The sequence below is a fragment of the Epargyreus clarus genome, unplaced genomic scaffold (genome assembly GCF_041222505.1).
Source record: "Epargyreus clarus isolate Ecla_fem2 unplaced genomic scaffold, WU_Ecla_fem_2.2 ptg000007l, whole genome shotgun sequence".
Taxonomy (NCBI): Eukaryota; Metazoa; Arthropoda; class Insecta; order Lepidoptera; family Hesperiidae; genus Epargyreus; species Epargyreus clarus.
The window spans coordinates 4,660,088-4,678,568 of record NW_027332215.1 but is presented as its reverse complement, the minus strand read 5'-3'; the positions used below and the strand labels follow the sequence as shown (position 1 = coordinate 4,678,568).

At 35.8% G+C, this 18,481-nt stretch overlaps 1 protein-coding gene across 2 annotated transcripts in view; it reads right to left on the bottom strand.

Annotated features, from left to right (window-relative positions):
- The window catches only part of LOC140743267 (protein zer-1 homolog), a 65,606-nt gene extending 48,308 nt beyond the window's left edge, over positions 1 to 17,298 (bottom strand). For both annotated transcript variants that reach the window (XM_073074418.1, XM_073074419.1), the window contains exons 1-4: positions 16,061 to 17,298; positions 14,591 to 14,793; positions 13,388 to 13,559; positions 3,555 to 3,716 (exon numbers count right to left, since the gene is read on the bottom strand). In XM_073074418.1, the coding sequence (XP_072930519.1) occupies positions 3,555 to 3,716; positions 13,388 to 13,559; positions 14,591 to 14,793; positions 16,061 to 17,101 (1,578 nt within the window). In that variant the 5' untranslated portion in view covers positions 17,102 to 17,298. The remainder of the gene's footprint in view (positions 1 to 3,554; positions 3,717 to 13,387; positions 13,560 to 14,590; positions 14,794 to 16,060) is intronic.
- Between the last annotated feature and the right edge of the window lie 1,183 nt (positions 17,299 to 18,481).

Genomic DNA, 18,481 nt, shown 5'->3' with positions numbered 1-18,481 from the left:
CCTGTCGCCTGGCTCCACAGCCCTTTAATTACAAAAATGTGACTATTTTATCAGTGCAACTGACGATTTGTAACTATAAACCCAAATTGCGATGCACGGCATGGACTTACCGTCGCGACGCATTCTATGAAAATTACAGGCCGAGCGAAAACACCGGCCGCGCACAGCCGAATTATTCACTTACAGTATCGAATTACGCAGTTGACTGCACGCAGGCTACAGTGTGTAACGTAGGCACGACGGACCATGCCTATCACGTTACATTGTTATTATTTCTTAAAGGTGGTAGAACGTTTGAGGTTCGGCTCCGGCGGCACCACCGCCACACCTATTTCTGCCTAATAGCAGCAGTGTTAAGCGCTGCTGTGTTCAGTTTTGAAGGGTGTGGTAAGGGAGACATACTTCTCCGAGGCGTTCCAGCTTAGTCCTCAGGGGTAGCGGCGCATCTGTTGCCGACCTCAGGTAGGAATTTCTGGTCCTATCTGGGGTTGATAACAGATGTCCATAGGCGGCAGTAGCCACTTACCATTAGGTGGACTGCTCGTCTGCTACTCCTATATTATAAAAAAAAAAAAAAATTCGCTCGCAAGAGAATTCAAAAATCATAGAATATTTATACACGTGCCGAGGCACTAGGCATGGTGGGCGATCGATTTTGTAATCATCCTGAATAATTTGCAGTGTCGTGGACTCGGTTACCTAAGGTTACCTAGCGTTATTTAAATACCACAGGGTCAACAGATAAAAAACAAAGGGAATTCATAGAATAGGAGTCGCAAACGAGCATGCAGTCTACTTGATGGTAAGCGGCTCCTGGGACAACAGATAGGATTTGAGTCCTTATCTAAGGACGTGGTCGGACCCTTTATTTTTATAATGTAGAAGTAGCAGAAGAGCATGCAGCCCATATAATGGTACTGCCGCCCATGGACATCTGTAATCAACCTCAGATAAGATTAGGCGTGCCTAAAGTCAGATACGAATGTGTTGATAACCTTGAGGACTAAGTTAGAACACACCTCGGATAAGTATGTGTCCCGTAACACACCCCTCAAAGCGGAACACAACACTACTGTTAGGATATATATAAATAGGAGTGGCGGTGGTGTCTCCGTAGTCGAACCACAAAGGATTCTACCACTTACAAAAATGGGATGAAACTAATACAACAATCTGCTAACGACATACATATCGCTAGCTTATACTGTATGCTCCTTTGCAACTTCCATACCGTGTCGTGCAAACAGCACTCAAGCGCACACCATTCAAGAAATTATATTTCATGAAATTACGAACAAATCATCATACGGTAGAGTTCTTATTGTGTTCACATTAGACGGTACAACAGAATTACTTTACGTGTCATGACTTGATTGTTAAATGAGAAAATCGTTGTACCGACGTCCAGTAAGTGGGGATTAAAGCGTCAGAAGTCACCGTCAAATTGTCGCACTTATCCACATTATTGTATAAGTTGACAATGATCTCTCAACACACTGTTATTCTGGAATATGTACATCACTATACATATAAATAATAAAAAAAAGACCTCGGGGAAGATCACCAACTAGGTGGTCTGACCAGATGTCTGTTACGGAGTGCTTTAGAAAAGCAGACGACCGAGCACACTGGCTGGATATGCACCACACCTGCATAAAAGACTTCCAAAGCAGGCACGAACTTCAGTCATGAAGGAACGACTAAGAAGAAGATTATATAAATAGACAAAGAGAAAACAATTGTTTTCTTATTTTCTTATTTACTACAACCGATTTATTTTTTTTTTGTAAAAAGATTTTGGCGAGCTTTAGATGAATATATAAAAAATAATAACAAGCTTTGTGTAGTAGCGTATTTTGTTCTCCGTATACTTATCAGAAAACCCTTTCATATGAAACCCTCGAGGGTGCATAAAACTAATTGGTCCGCAAGCCTACAGAGTGCGCCATATTGCTTTTAGAATGACGTCACTAATCTAATCTTCTTTCAACCAAATCAATTAAGTTGGAGTTGGTGGAAATTTAACTGCATTATTTCACCCTTACATACCTACAAGAAGGCAAGTTAAATCAAGGCTTGTAATAATAAAAATGATTTATGAATGTAATCATAAACTGGGATAATAATAGTGTTGTTAAGTTAAAGTTATAAATAGTTTGGTTGAATACGCTTTAGGCTTTTCTCCCTAGTGGAGGGACACATGCACAAAGTGAGACATAAAAAGGGTTGCACCCTAGTATTTGGCCCCTTTATTTTTTGCAAATTTGCATGTTACTATTTGGTGTCCAATAATATAGATCATTGATGCGAAGTTATACAGTTAAATATAAGTTAACATTTACCTTCAAGTTAACATTTTCTTTTCATTGCTATTTCAGCTCTCGGCTTTCAACACTACGTCGGGTATTTCAGGGCTAATAAAATATTTTTCAATTCAGATTTTATTTCCGAGGAACACGCCAACTTTACCTCTCTCTTAATAACTCGTTCAATATTTTAAAAGTAGTGTATTTGTTATTTACTACTTAGAATTCTGGATTTATGGATATGCTATTCAGCATATTTTTAATGAAATTTTTACTGGGTATACTAGGTCAAAAATGTAGTTAGGTACATAGGACTAGAATACAGTTACAGTATGCCTTGCCTGTCGTAAGAGGCGACTAAAAAGGGGTTTCAGTGCTGCGGGCGGCAAGAGTGGGAGCTCAAACCGTCCAGTAAGCGACCCCGGGAAGGACGGCGGTATGTGTGGTCGAATACCGTCGTGAACATCAGATGGTGTGGGAGGACGAAACTGCTCCCCCAGGGCAGAGCCCGATCGGCGTATCGCCCATGGAGGACTCCGGTCGAGTTCCGTCGGAGATCTCAGAGTTCTCCAACAAGCGTTAAGGACGGCCAGTTGGGGCGGGGGGTGTTTGGTACGGTAGAAATCCCACATAACCTGGCGTCGCTCCCAAATCGTCGAGGACCTTTTGAAGTTTTCGTAAAGAAAAGATACATACATATTTCTTTAATAAAATATTTTGTTATGTTAGACGTTATCTTTTCATTACTTCAAGTTACTTAAGATAAAGATAAAGAGTTCCTTGATTGTAAATAGGAAAACATGATATTTTCCCTAAAAATATAAAATATTATAGTAGGGAAGAAAATAGATTTTTTTATCGTGGAAATTTAAGGATAAAAAAAATTGCATGAATAATGTTGTCTTAAATTTCAATTATTTTTCGAGTATTATATTATATTTCATAACCTAATCAGTTTGGCGATACGATGCCGTGCTTCGACTTTTTTATTTTTTTTTAAATCGGGCTTTTGGAGATTACCGTGTAGAATCAAACGTAGATGACACGTGATAGGCAAAGATCGATTCGGTACATTTTTTCTTTTGTTTATGATTTTTTTTCGACCGACCGATTTGTTTATAAAGCAAATGCGAAAAAATATAATTGTGATCGACTTTTCACCACCGGGCCACTCATTAATATAACACTTTCGTAAGTTAAAAAATATCTGAAAACAACAAGCACCAAAGTTGGGAGAGCATCACTTACCGTGATAGCGCCGTGATGACCCAGGAACCGCTTCTGCCGCCCGTCGACCTGGCACGCGAGCGAGTTCAGCAGGTAGATGGCGATGCGCTGCACGAAGCCCTCCTGGTTGCCGTCCGTCACGCCGCTGAGCAGGATCTCTACCACCCGCTCGTATTCGAACAACTGCAAATAAAACCACCTGAGTTTGTGGGACTACAGTTCCCGTCTTATTTACGTACGTGATTGTACGCTTCTTAACCTCTAGACTATATTTTGTTTGTTAACTTATAATTTAAGTCTACTTATAATATAAGAAGCCTATTCACCTTCATATTATGAAGGTGAGTAGGGATTCTGGTCGCGAGGATACACTCTTTACCGATGCAGTAAACGATAAACACCCATCCCCAAGTTAGTTATTAGTAACAAAAGAGTAAAGTAATAAATAAGCATGCAGGCAACCTGATGGTAAGTAGCTACTGCCGCTTATGGACATCTGTAATCAACCCAAGATAAGAGTAGTCGTACCGAAAGTCAGCCATAAATGTAATACTAGCGCTGAGGCGGTGATACGTAAGTTATAATGCCTCAGACAGCAACACTTAACACTGCTGTTAGGCAGATACAGGTGTGGCGGTGATGTCTCCAGAGTCGAACCACAAAAGGTTCTAACAAAGATGTTACAAAAATCAGATGGAACTAATGTGCAACAAGCTGCCAGCGACATGCATGTCATGACCTATTATAATATGGACGTGAAATTTTTTTATCGATTGCGCAGGTGTCCTACTGTACGAGGGAGGGCGTTGCATACTGCGCGGGTAAGACCATTACACCACCGGACATGTTAGTAGCGGGTTGTTGCATAGTTCTATCCTAATATTGTTAGCATATGAACGTATGTACGCGGAGTGATGACTACTAAGATGTCTTGATGTCTACGTTAGTCATGCAACAGGTATGAGAAACCAGTGTTGAACAAAGCGATTTTGAAAGACAAAGAGTTCTATATTTTTCTTAAATCATTATAATGCAATATTATGCCACCGGTTTAGTTTTTATCTGTGTCTTAGGCTTACTAAATAAATATGTATGTTTTATTTGTAATTATAATCCTAATATATATTTCATAACTATTCAATAATATATTAATGAGTTCCTAAAGTAAAAACTATGGTGCTTTCAAAGATGATATGCCAAGATAAACTACTTTTAATAGTTATTCCTTCATATTACCTCGACTTTTTTTAATAAATTCACAAAGTATTGTCTACTTCACATAGGAACAACTACGTTATGTACTACGATTTTGTTGATATTTTTTACATTTTTAGGTTGTACCGTGGTGGCATTAAATAGTGTTTTATACTTGAAAATGAAACTAATAGGTAGTGATTTAACTGTAGTAGGTACTGATTTTACTTAGTTCAATGCGAGTCTTAGACTTCACATGTTATCTTTGGATATAAGTATTCTATTTTCATAGCCATTATATATTTTTTAGCCTTTTTCATTCTTCTAATTAAAGTAGCTCGAGCATAAATAACATTCGGATAATTGGAGTCGAAAGTTTGTTCTAAATGTGTGTTTGTATGTGATTTCAGTATTAAGTTATATGCCTTTACACTTATTATTTAATTGCCTACGTATATGAAATATTATGTAAGCTTACTTGACAAAAGGAGCATTTCTTACTTACGAAAATAGAGTAAATTAAATTTACTGAGTAGAGACAGTATTATTTTCAATATCTAATTCTAAATGTTCAAACGTTTATTTTATTAATTTAAAGCATACACAAGAATTTATCTCGTTTTATTTTAGAAATCATATTTTTGATTAATTAAGATAATGTGATGTGTTTCAGAAAATAGCATTTTATGAAACCTATTGCTAAATTATGTTTCATCTTTATCGTATCATTTTTATTCATAAAATATATCTGATTAATGTGAGACTGTAATTTGACTTAGGTCGACGCGATTAATTAAGTATATAAAACATAATGGCTTATCCTGTTACGCGGGTTATGTGAACCAGATCCACATGCGCACAGAAACTCGCCCAGAAAAATGCTTCTATTTCAGAATTTAATAATATTCAATAAGTATATAATTACTATTTAATCAATTCAGTGATGTATTTACTTTTATCATACGATTTTAATTATATTTTCTTCTTATAAAATTATATGAAACTATTAATTATTACACTGACTGATTCATTACTTATATATATCTAAATTACTTACCTACCTATATACCTACAGTATATACATTTTGTAAAACGTGAACCTTAACTTAACAGTCTGTAAATGTAAGTGTTTTTTGTTAATGTATTTAATTATATAAAGGAAACCTTAATGACTAGGTACTAATACTTTTATATGTTTATTTATTTATTAATTTGTTTGGCAATCCAACAGCGTTACACATCAATAAAAGAAGATTACAATTTGTTACATATAATATGGCCAAAAATGGATTACACTAAATAATAACTATGAGAAATTAAAATTACAAGTTGGTACAATAAACTATTAATAAACAAGTAACAAGTTAAAGGTTGTGTTTGTCTTAAATAGTGTGTGTGTTAGGTGTATGTACATGCGCATGTGTGCGTGTGTGTGTGTGTGTATGTTTGTGTCTGTGTATGTGGTGTATATCAATGTGGGTATGTCTGTCATTGTAATGTTAGGTGCATATTTATAATTGCGTTCTTCAGTGAGGTTTTGTTTAAATAAAAGAAATCTAAGTTTGAATAATGTTTGTTATATGTGTCTATAATGCGGCAGAAAACTGAATTTTGTGTATAATTGGTTCTTGCACGAGGAATATTAAATAATGGCTTAATATGTCTAGAATGCTTTGATGGTACCTTGAGGTCAATAAGGGATAAAAGTTCGTTACAATCTATTTTCTATGTTAGAGTCTATTATTGTTCCATTTATGTCATTTCTATACTTCAATAGTTCAACTGCACTGACTCCGTAGCGAATATTATACTAAATCAGCATCAAAGTGCTGATATGATCTAAAAGATATAGTAGGACATCATAGGGTGTTAGCAACGCAGCTGTGACAGACCCTATTCCATAGAGAAATAACATCTAACTTTGTAGTCCTACTTGTTGTGGACTTTTTTACTATTGTATTGTATTATACTGTGTTATCGATCATTATGTATATTCATTATTCATAGCTCAAGAAATCCGTTACAACAGAAACTAACTTCAGTCAGTATAGTGTTTGATTGGGTTACTATAAAACTATATTTATTGGTGTTTAGTAAATCATATTTTGTTGTAGTATCTGGTATGCAAGTGAAGATGGCTAGTAGCGAGAAATATTCCCAGCATAGGCTTATACCGGAGATGGGCTCGTTAACTGATTGTAACCAGTAAGTTAGTCATGTCTGAGTGACAACTTACGTCTTCTCTCATTTTTTGAAAGTAGCATGTAAATTGGTTACATCCTATTGATTGTAACCTCGAATTAAAATTATGATAATCCTAAATTATTTAACTATTTCTAAAATAAAAAATGTAAGACAATGTTTCTTTTCTCAAAAGATCGACGAAGACGAAGCCACAGACGTCGACTTGTTCTTAATTTACTGCCACTTTGCTTCATATGGCTTTCCTAAAACTAATGGATGAAATCCTTTAGCTAATAGGAATTCTGTCATAAATTAACTTTACTTATGGGTCAGATGTGTACATGTTTGTATAATGAAAATAGTAAATAAGTCCATTACGATCTGAGTTAATTAGTGTATATAACAGATTTAAAAGAACGGAAGTTCTATGGTAAACAGTCAATAACAACAGGTGTAGCAGTGACACGCAGTTGTACCACCAAGAATTCTGCAACCTTGGCTAGGGCCATTATGTATATATATTGTATATTGTATAAACTGTGCAATAATAAAAAAATATAATTTGTGTTGGTGTTCAAGTAGTAGTTGACTCACTTACAATATCAGTTACAGTAATGATTTCAATTCTCTTGTCTTGTCTCTCGTAAAAGAACACTCTTAAGCGTTAAGTTAGTTTCAGTAATCAATGTTACATGTACCTATGTTCATCTTGTGAAAACTAAAATAGATTCTTATTTATGCTTGAGCTGCCAACCAGGAATTATATAAAAATAAAAATAATTAACTTAACTTAAACAAATAAAAAAATATTGCAAACAATACAGGATTAGGTAAGCAAAAATTTTTATTAAAACACAAAAATAAAAGCGTTAAAAATAAAGTGCGTATATGGCTAAAATGAACATATGAGGTGAAGTGTTAAATAAAAAAGTTTGACAATAAATATCATAATTTAATGAAGTATATACCAATGCGATGAAGACACTTAAATGCTACACTTACTATGAGAGCTAGACAGGCTCGATCACACCTATTACTTACTCTATAAAACTAAAAATATGAAGCAGACGTATGCAATGAGAACAATCTAAGACCGTCAGATTTTAATAAGTCGGATTCAATTTGCATCAGTTTTATCAGGTAAGATTATTTGTGTTCCTTGTAAAGCCACGCCTCGTTATTGGCCAAATGCGCTTTGCAATTTTTAGCCAGTCACTTGCAGCTCCATGCCCCCGCGTACCCCGGCGAGGGTGCTAACTTATTCAGTTAATACTGACAGGTAATAATACCATATATAAATGTAGAGTTTAACGAGGGGCGGGAGTCTAGCATCTTAATCACCTTAGTAGGATCATGTCCTGGAAAAACGTGCTTCACGATGTTAAGTACTGGAAAATTGCTACATGAATACTGCCGTACGTAGACACCGACTTATTTTCGTCTGACGTTCTCCGCTAAATGCTAACATCCAGCTTTCCTTTTTCAGAACAAGCGATTACCTCACAATACATTTTCGAGGTGACGGGTCACGGCATGTTTCATACGCGGGCAAACATCTCCGCACTTAGAAACTACCTTAAATACTATCGGGTATATGTAAAATTTGTACTGACAGGTGCAATTGCATACATAATCGTAAACAACCGCGCATGCCCGTCGCAACTTAAAATAACTTACAAATTACTTAGACATTAATGTTTACCTTCGAGTATCTATAAAGATTAATATGTTTAATGAGACACGGATACAATATAAGACAAAGTACCAAAAATAATAATTGATCTGACGAAATATAAGGAAGAGATCAAATGCAGTGAAATATTTGAATGTTAAAAATGTATTCGCAATATTAAACTAGTCCACATCATTTTTAAGAACCCTCCACCTGACCGCTAACTGTAAATTAAATTTATACTTCAATCATGTTTTATCATAATATATACACAATCGGTCAGATTTTCAAATGATATTCTATCAAGAACGATGACAATTCAGTTTAATTTACATACTCATATATTTTCCAAAAGATTAACATTTCTTGAATTCATGACATTATTTAAAAAACATGCGGGTTTAATTTGTGTGTAAACAATATCGATATCCGTACAAACAATGGCATGAAAAAAGCTATAAAATATGATACAAAAGTCCACAAAATTAATATTCAACCTGATTTTGAGACGACAATGAAAAATATACTTAGGTAAATATTTTTCGTATATATTAATCTGAATATAAAATGATATAATAATTACAGATAAGTCATGTCATAAATATTTTTTGACATGATTATCATTACCGAATCCAAAAATATTTACCGATTTTTAGTATTCAATAGAATGAAAAACCCGCATATTATAGCATCGATGTTGACATAACAAGCAATGCTATGATTATCATTTAAAATAATAATATATTCAAAGGAATTTCAAGTTGTTTTGAAATTTTAAGGCTTCACAAATAGAAGACTTATAATTTCATGATCGAAGAATGTAAAAAAGATATGGAGGCAGAAGACCAATTTTTGTTGAAGGGAGGATAGAGACTTGTTCAATACTAGAAACATCTTTCGCTGAATTTTAAATGTTTTCAATTACAGAATTTGATTTTATTACAATTGTAAATTTGAATTTATAAAAGGGATTAGTCTAGAATTATCGATGAAAACAAAATTTAGGTTAGGTATTACAACCATGACATATGTGTTGAGTTTTCATATCAACCCTCATCCCCTACTTTAGAAGAGTAATTACTTTACGTGACTTTAGTGAGAAAGAAAAACGTGCAAAGAAGGGAAAGCAAACTTAGAGACATCAAAAAAAGATGAAAATCAAGACATAAATAGCTTGGAGTGGAATTATCAAATCAAAAAACAATAAAATATGTTCGATTACACTTCTTACGCTATAAACTGAAAAGAAGAAGCAGAGGTATATAATAAGACAAGCAAAGTCCATTAGATTTTTAACGAGTAAGATTATATTTCCGACAGTTTTTGTGGGGTAAGAATATATAATCGCCCAACTTCAAGACAAACCATTTCGGGTACGAAATAATTATCGAATAAGCCACGTAGGCGCCTACGACAATTTGCCAAATGTGTTATTGACCAAATGATTTGCCATCATTCAGGATTCAGACCACTGCCCTTCAAGTCCCTGCGAGTTTCCAGACTTAAGAAATCTGTAGAGTTAAATTTTCTATCGATACATTACGCGAAGATTTTGTTGCAACAGTAGACGGGTCAGGTACCTCGAAAGTATCTTAACCTCTTAAAATTTATAGATTGAAAACTCGTTTCTCGTATTTCTTAGAAGTTGATGGTGTTCTTGTCGTACTTATAATCAGACCAATTTCGATCTAATATCCTCCGCTAAATCTAACATCCAGCCCTCCTCTAATAGGACAAGCGATGACCTCAAGCGGGCCACGACGATGCTATATATCGCGGTCAAATTCACTTGAACTTACGAACTAATTTTATTTGTACCACGTTTCAAACAGGCGCCTTTTATTATTTGCCGACTTACTAGTGTGTTATGCTATCAATAGTACCACGCAATATGCGACAATATCAGAAATAGACTATGGTGTCGAGAAGTGTGGTCTAAGGCTAGTAAAGCGCCACTCTTTTTTGCGTTTTGATCCGGCACCCTAAGTGCAATGACATTGTTACCAGTCAAAGACAGTCTTGCTAGCAATGGCGAAAGGTGATAGAGTTTTAAGAATGTTTGGCAGAGATCGGGCAAATATAGGACTAAGTAACGACTTCGTCACCTATCTCAATACGATGCCAGGACTCAAGTGACTAAGTCACTGCTGTTTTTTTTTATAATATGGAAGTAGCAGATGAGCAAGCATATCACCTGATGGTAAGTAGCTAATGCCGCCCAATGACATCTGTAATCAACCCCCGGTAAGATAAGATTACTACCTGAGGTTGGCTACAGATGCGTTGCTACCCGTGAGGACTAAGTTCGAACGCCTCGGATAAGTATGTCTCCCTTACCACACCCTTCAAACCATAAAACCACAGCGATTAACACTGCCGTTTTTAGACTGAATAAGATGTGGCGGTGGTGCCGCCGGAGTCGAACCACAAAGGGTTCTACCACCTTTAAACGATAAGTCTGACTTCGAAAGAAAGGTCACTCATAGAATCCAACATGGATAGTCATCGTATGGAAAATATAGAAATCAACCAGAAATCCTTAGTGCCTTTGGTCGAAAACTATTGAGTCCTTTGTATAAGACTAGACCAATAAACATGCCCTGAGCCAATAATACTGATAGCATAAGTCCATCTTCAATATCACAATACCGTATCGTATTGATAATGTAACACACCCTATAGACTGACTCGCATGACCCGTAGCAAATTAAAACAACTTACCTACTTAATACTTATGACTCGCCTATAACTAACTTTAAATACTACTAATTAGAAACAAAGATATATAAATATATATATATAAAAGCTAATAATTAAAAAAAATACAAAACACCAACGAAGGACAAATCACTGAATAATATGTCCGCAAGTAGTAGAAGACCTAAATGTTAAAAAATAATTCAAGTTATAGAAAAAATATAGATGAGAGCTAGGAATAAATATTTCAAAGCTATATTTAAGCTAAACTTTTAAAATAATGTCGATATGTTGAAGTTGATACGCTAACAATTATAATCGAAAGAAATTATATCGATTATTTTTTCAAACTCAAAAATATTCAACCTAAAGTATAACAAAAATAATGAAATAGGTACATTTAAAAATATCAAAAAGTACCATACATTTTACAGCCTGATGATCGGTACTTACTAAAAGAACTTTTTTAATGTAGATTTTTTATATAAATACAAAAAATATCCATTAATAAAAATAGTCGCGGTTTAACGACATAATTGTGTATGTAGAACATTCTTTTCGTGTACCTGAAATTGTTTAGTTAGTTTCTCAAAATGATTTTTCTGTTTTATTTTTTACAAATTTCCCTCGTAACAATGTGTTATTACAAAAAGCAGCAATAAATAATCAAATATAATGAATATAAATATTAATTACTATAACTAACTAAGACTAGGGATTAAATATGTTTAAGTCTAAAAGATACAATGACTTACCTATTGCGCATAACCATTGCCTATTTCATTTTAAAGGATTGTCTTCATAACTTAATCTTTGAATTATTTGTAATACTGATGACTGTTTAGGATAAACAAGTTGGTGTATATTTCCGTCATTGTTTTAAAGGCAACAATTCATTCGGTCCGAAGGACCAATGTTTTTGACTGAATTTAACAATTCCTAATTAAAGGTTCCATGGCTAAGTGCGCTTTGTTTATAATTATAATTATTCAAATTACTACATTGTAACGCTACATACCTACCTAAAGTCCAATATAATTGTCGGTTATTAAAGAGATGTCATCTGTTATAATAAGCGATGATCCAAATACATGATATAGTGTAAAATACGAATCTACATATATAGTTTCTTACCTAACGCCCAGATATTGATATAAGTTGTAACAGTGCAGTCAACTTCATGTTAAGTGAGGATGAGTCGCTACCCTTGAGGTCTCAGTTGAAAACTTTAAATTGGCGTATAACTCAAATAACGTACCGCGTATCGTATTGACAGAGCGACTTTAGCGAAGGTAGACTTAAAAGTTATTTGAGTTGCTTTCTAACATACCTATTCGAGTAATACTGGGCTCCTAAGCTACAAACATCGTAATATTACATTTAGTAAATCTCGATTACACAAATGTTAAGCTACCGCTAAATTATGATACCGCTACGTTATGATAATGAAGATGGTTACAGTTTTTTTTTTCAAAATAATATATGGAGTGAGATATGATTGTTACAGATAGAGTCATACGAGTGTGTCCATCATACAATGGAATGGAATGAAATGGGACATACAGTTCACAGATCGCCTTTGTTCAACACTTTTTCTATGCTCTATTATTATTTTGAATGATTTTTACCAAGTGTATCCATTCATTTTATGTTGATTTCTAACGTTTATCCTCGCATCTCAACAACACTCGTACATATTATGGAAAAGTCTATTTTTACTAAGGGACATCGCCCTTTATTTAGTGTATTGATTATATTAGGAATAAATATTATTAAGAATAAATGGTTAGTAATAGTTATATAAAGTTAAATATTGGTTATAACCCGTGCGAAGCTACGATATATTATAATAATGAAAAGTGAAGGGAATTCACCCGAATGTTACAAACAAATGCATGATATTTAGAAGAATGAGAAATCCACGTCAGCATCTTCGTAATCACTTTCGTCTTCGTCCTCGCTGTCCAGCTCGCAGCCATACTCGATGATACGGGGCTCGTGGCATTCAAAATATGGGAACATTGCCCTAATCTATTAGAGACAAGAAGATGATGAAAGCATTCGATATATGAATAGAAATAGCAAAGTAGTAGTAATCCACACTTACCACGTCGTTTGGTATAGAGAACTGACAAAGCGTGAGACAGCCATTTCGCATCATCGTGTCGTCGCCGATGTGCGTCTCCATGCCGTCGAGCAGCACTGAGATGATGCGTTTGCGCAGCTTCATCCTGATGTGGGGCCTCTCCTTCCCCTTAACTATGTAGAACAGCGTGGCACTGCGACAAAATGGAAAAACCCCAAACGTGAAATCTAATAGATTTCAAATATTTTAAAGTACCCCCCCTGTGCCACGGAGATATTACCCGGTTAACTTAACTCGAGCGCCTGGCACTGATTACGACGTTTTGCTAATATATAAAATCTAATATCTAACTGTAACATTAGGCCTGCCTTTTTTTAGACAAAAAACAGTCTGATGAAATTTGAAACTAAACTTAAGTAATAATGAAATTATTATTCCTTATTTTTTATTTTTTATGCTATTTTCCACAAAACAACTTTTAACCATTTAATCGTTAAAGTTTTCATCGAAATAGTATCAGTATAATCAAAGTGAATCGGAGCTATCCTAATGACGGGAGTTCGGATTGCAGCCAGGTCTCCAGTTAAGCCAACCGAATAAAGCAAACACAACGACCAGATTTAAAAACTGGTAAAACTAATTACAAATATGGCTATCCTCCAGCAAATGTTTTAGCCTTTCCGGGAATCGAACCCACAAAGTTACACATGACATTAATATACGATGGCAACAGTTACCCGGTGGACCCCAGGTTTTTGCGCTAGCGCAACTTCGGCGGTTCGGGTGTATATAGGGCAAAATAATTATATCAACGCGTAATACGCGCCTGGTGCTGTATTTCTCCTTGCTATGGTACAACATCTATAACCAGCGTATATTTCTCTCAATATCAACAATATAGGAATCTTCAAAATATTCGTAGGCTTTAACGTTGCGACGTTAAAAAATCTGTTATCAAATTTTGAATAAGCGAAATCTTCAAATTGCATTCAGCCAACTACACTTATGTGTCGGCGCACACACACAACCTCAAGTCTAAACTGGACATTTATCGTCGATTTGTCAATTGTGCTTGGTGTCAGTCACTCTTAAACGTACAATGGACTAATATTCGCCGCATACAGAATGTACCGGCGTCGGGAGCAATAATTTTCTGAATTGGATTTATTCACAGTACAATACATACGGCTCCTTTGATGATATGATATAGTTGCATGTTTTTACCTGCCAGATATTTGAATATGTTTTTCTGGGAGATGCTTCTCCATGGCATCAAGGACGATGCAGAGGGCTCGACCGACGAGGGAGTTGTTTTCGTAACGGAACAGGTAGTAGAGGTCGTTGAGGACGCGGGTCAGCATGGCCGGCCGCTCCATGTAGGCGAGTGCTGCTGTGAGGATTTGCTCCTCATTCGCATCGCCGGTTATCTAGGCACGGCAAAAAATTTTTCATTTAGGAAATAGACCCAAATAATATTGGTTCAGTGTTCAGTCTGAGTGTCGGTATCCAAATTAAGGGATTTGGTTTAACCCAAAAAATGGGCTGCTTAATATATACCCTAACAGGCTCAACATTTTTAAAAGAATCCAACGACGCCTCATGTGAAAATCCTTCCATTCTGACTGCAGGGTGTGTAAAAAAATGAGACAAATATATATACTCGAAAAACATTACCTTTCACAGTTGGCTAAAAATCAAGCAACACATTCCAATGACTCACCATATAATTTTAAGTTCTCAGGTCTACCAATCCGCACTGGTCCAGTGTGATAGATGAATACATAGTTATTAAATCTTTCTCATTTCTGAGAGACCCATAAATAGAACATGTGTAGCAAACCCAATTCATACAATATATTGAGTTTTAAGGTGTCAAACGGATTAAGTGATATATCTGCATCTAAGTAGTATTTAGCATTTCTGTGTTCTTCTGATTTGGAATGTGCATGTGATAAAGATTTATTGCACACAGTGAAGAGATCTGCAATGTCCCTTCATAAGATAGATTGCATTGCCATGCATGCAATCCTACTCCTATTTTATAGGATGATAATTACCTATAGTTAAAACTTTCACCTACTTAGTTGCACTTTACCGTTTCTTGTAGAAAAGTTATTGAGTTTTTTCTTATTACTTACCAATTTTTCTTTGAGTGGTGAATTAAAACAAATTAAATTGTTTTATGATATTCCATAAAGCTTTTTATATCATAATATTATTTATATCAGCTCCAGACACAAAAACTTATTGCCAGGAATCAAACCTGACACATTTTAATTTTCTGCGCTATAACCAACCATTCAAAATGGACTCCTGAAGATCAACTTACACCGTCACCAAATAAAACCAAATATTGTTAATAATTCCAACACCTTAAATGTCCCTTCAATAAAAACTTTTCTAAAAGTTTATACATAAAAAATTTAAATAATAAATTCTTGGGAGTCAAACCCATACATAAATTTTGGAGAATACAATTTTATGCTATTGTATCACCGCTACACCTATTTACCTTTAGCTAGAAGGAGTACTGTGTCTTGGTGGAAACCAGTGACCACTTATCATCTCAAGTGGACATGCCCACTGTGTACTTTGATCTTATGAATAAAATTTAATGACATGGTTTTATCATTTTCCAACTGAAATGTTTCCTACTAAAATTACAATACAACTGAAAAATTGAAAAGTACTTACAATTCTTGCCGGGATGTCAAAACGTTTGCAAGCGCCGTGCTGGGTGCCGTACAGCCCGAGGAATTCCAGTGGGTTGTTGACGCGGCTCACCAGTCCGGGAATATCGCAGCGAGCTTCTGAACTCTCTGAGGTTCCCTCGTTCATGGTCATCACAGCAGCCGCGCCAGTTCCAGCCAGATTTGTCCCAGATATGTCCAACGACTCCAGATTAGATAAGCTGGTAACAAGTTTCGCAAGAATTTTATTCGGACTTGCATACTTCCCCTGTCTTTCGTTAGACTGCGACAGATCCAAATGGACAAGAGTCTTGATGTTAGTGATCCACTCAATCATTTCCGGTGACCCTGCGACCGCGTGCAGTATGAGCGACTTAAGGTTATTCAGTTCATACAGCGCCCAGAGGGAGCCCACCCCGGAGTACTCGGTGAGATCGAGATGCGTCAACTGGTTGAGTGTCGTCGGGCGCAGGAACAGGAGCGGAAAGACGGTGAGGCCGCGGCACTGGACCGACAGTCTGCGCAGCTTTGGCGCGGAGATCACCTGATCCTTGTGTCGGAAGAAGTCTTCATCTTGCACTTGAACGTAGGACAGAGGCCCAAACTTAAGCGACACTAGGTTGTCGGAGTGTTGGTTGATAATATCCAAGCTGCGCTGGGAAAGGTAGTCGCACTGGATCAGTTCCACCTCCCTAGGCTTGTGCTCCATGAGCGCCTGCAACCCGCGGTCGGTGACGCGCGCGTTCTTCAGCCGCACCGCCTCCAGCCGCGCCCTGGATCTGTCCCGCAGCATGTTCGCGATGTTGTCGTTCACGCGATTCTTCTTCTGGTAAACCTGCATGAACTTCTCGCATAGTTCGGCCGGAATTATGACGTCGTCTTTCACCTTTCGCCAACGGGTGGTAGGGACGACTGTCGAGATGGTATTCAGGTTGTTGACGATGTATTCCATGCATTGCTTGCTGAGGGAGTCCGGAGAATTGTCGTACAGGTTGATAACGTCCTGGTCCGTGGACAGATCAATTGTGCACTCTGCTGTATCCATTATGGCTCTTCGTACAATTATTTGGGCACAAGTAACATTTCACTGAAGATGGAATTAATTTTAGAATTCGCGGATTCTGGTCTACTGTTGTTACTTGGACGTCCAAATTCGGAGAAGACCAGAACTGAAGTGACGATAAATAAAATACGCTCCGATATTTAGCATTATTCCGCACAACGCAACGACAACCACAGGGATGCCAGCCTCGAATTCCTAAATTCTACCAAAAACAATAAAAAAATATTTTATTTGTTATTATTACATGGAAAATAAAATATTTAAGCAAAAAATAATAATTAACTAAGCTTGAATAAAAATGACATTTAATCAGACATTTTCGAACGAATAACATAAAGCATTACACTGCAATGTTTTATATTTTAAAATGACACTTTGGACGATGTTTTCATTGATAAAATAGTAAATATTTTTGTTGGTTACAAGCTAGTGTGTATTTTTAATCCGACTAATTTCTTTTCAACAACTAGCATTAAACCAATGTAGTGTAGGGTACTTTAAATCTCCTCTGGTTATCGTATGGGCCAATGAAAAACAAAATTGTAAAGGTAACATAAAACACATATTATAACCACCAGTAGACTAGTTAGTAACATATTAAATTAAATAAAACTAACATTTACATTTTATGTTGCCGTCAAATAATGATGTATTCTAGCGTAATATATCACATTGTACATTAAATAGTTTTTTATAGATTTTAATTTCTACCATGCACGAGATGGACTACGTATAATGGTATCATTATATTCATAGACAAGGACGTCTGTCGGTTGAACTTGTCATCCCCCGACCCCCGAAGTCCCGAATAGACCCGAACACGAAAATTCAAAATATGAAAGTTATTTCATCAGGCGCTTTATTCTATTACGTCTTTCTTTACTTTTATTACAATTAAATGTACATTTATTTAACTATGGCATTGGATGCTGCAATTTAAGCATGTAAAGAAAAGTATAAAGCACAGAATATACATATTTTGAATTTGGACATAAAATTACTTAATTAAAAAAATAACACACACTAATAAGTAATTTGAAAGGTGGCCAAAATACAGTCAATTATTTTAACTTCTTAACATAAATTAGTAAAGATTACTCACTCCTAACAAGAAAATGTACCCAGTCCTGACAAATGAAATTGGCACTGTCATCTACTTTCGTGTTTGAAAAATAAGTATTAACAAATGTAGTTTTTAGATCATTTACGAATGAAACGATATTTCTCCGCACTTTTTCTTCGATTTCGTGTTTTTGCACCATTTAACTGCGCATGTCGGCATTGTTCTGCGTAAATTACACCATGATAGCTATTAAATGGCTGACAAAATTGTCAGCCGTACAAGCCATTTAATGGTTTCCT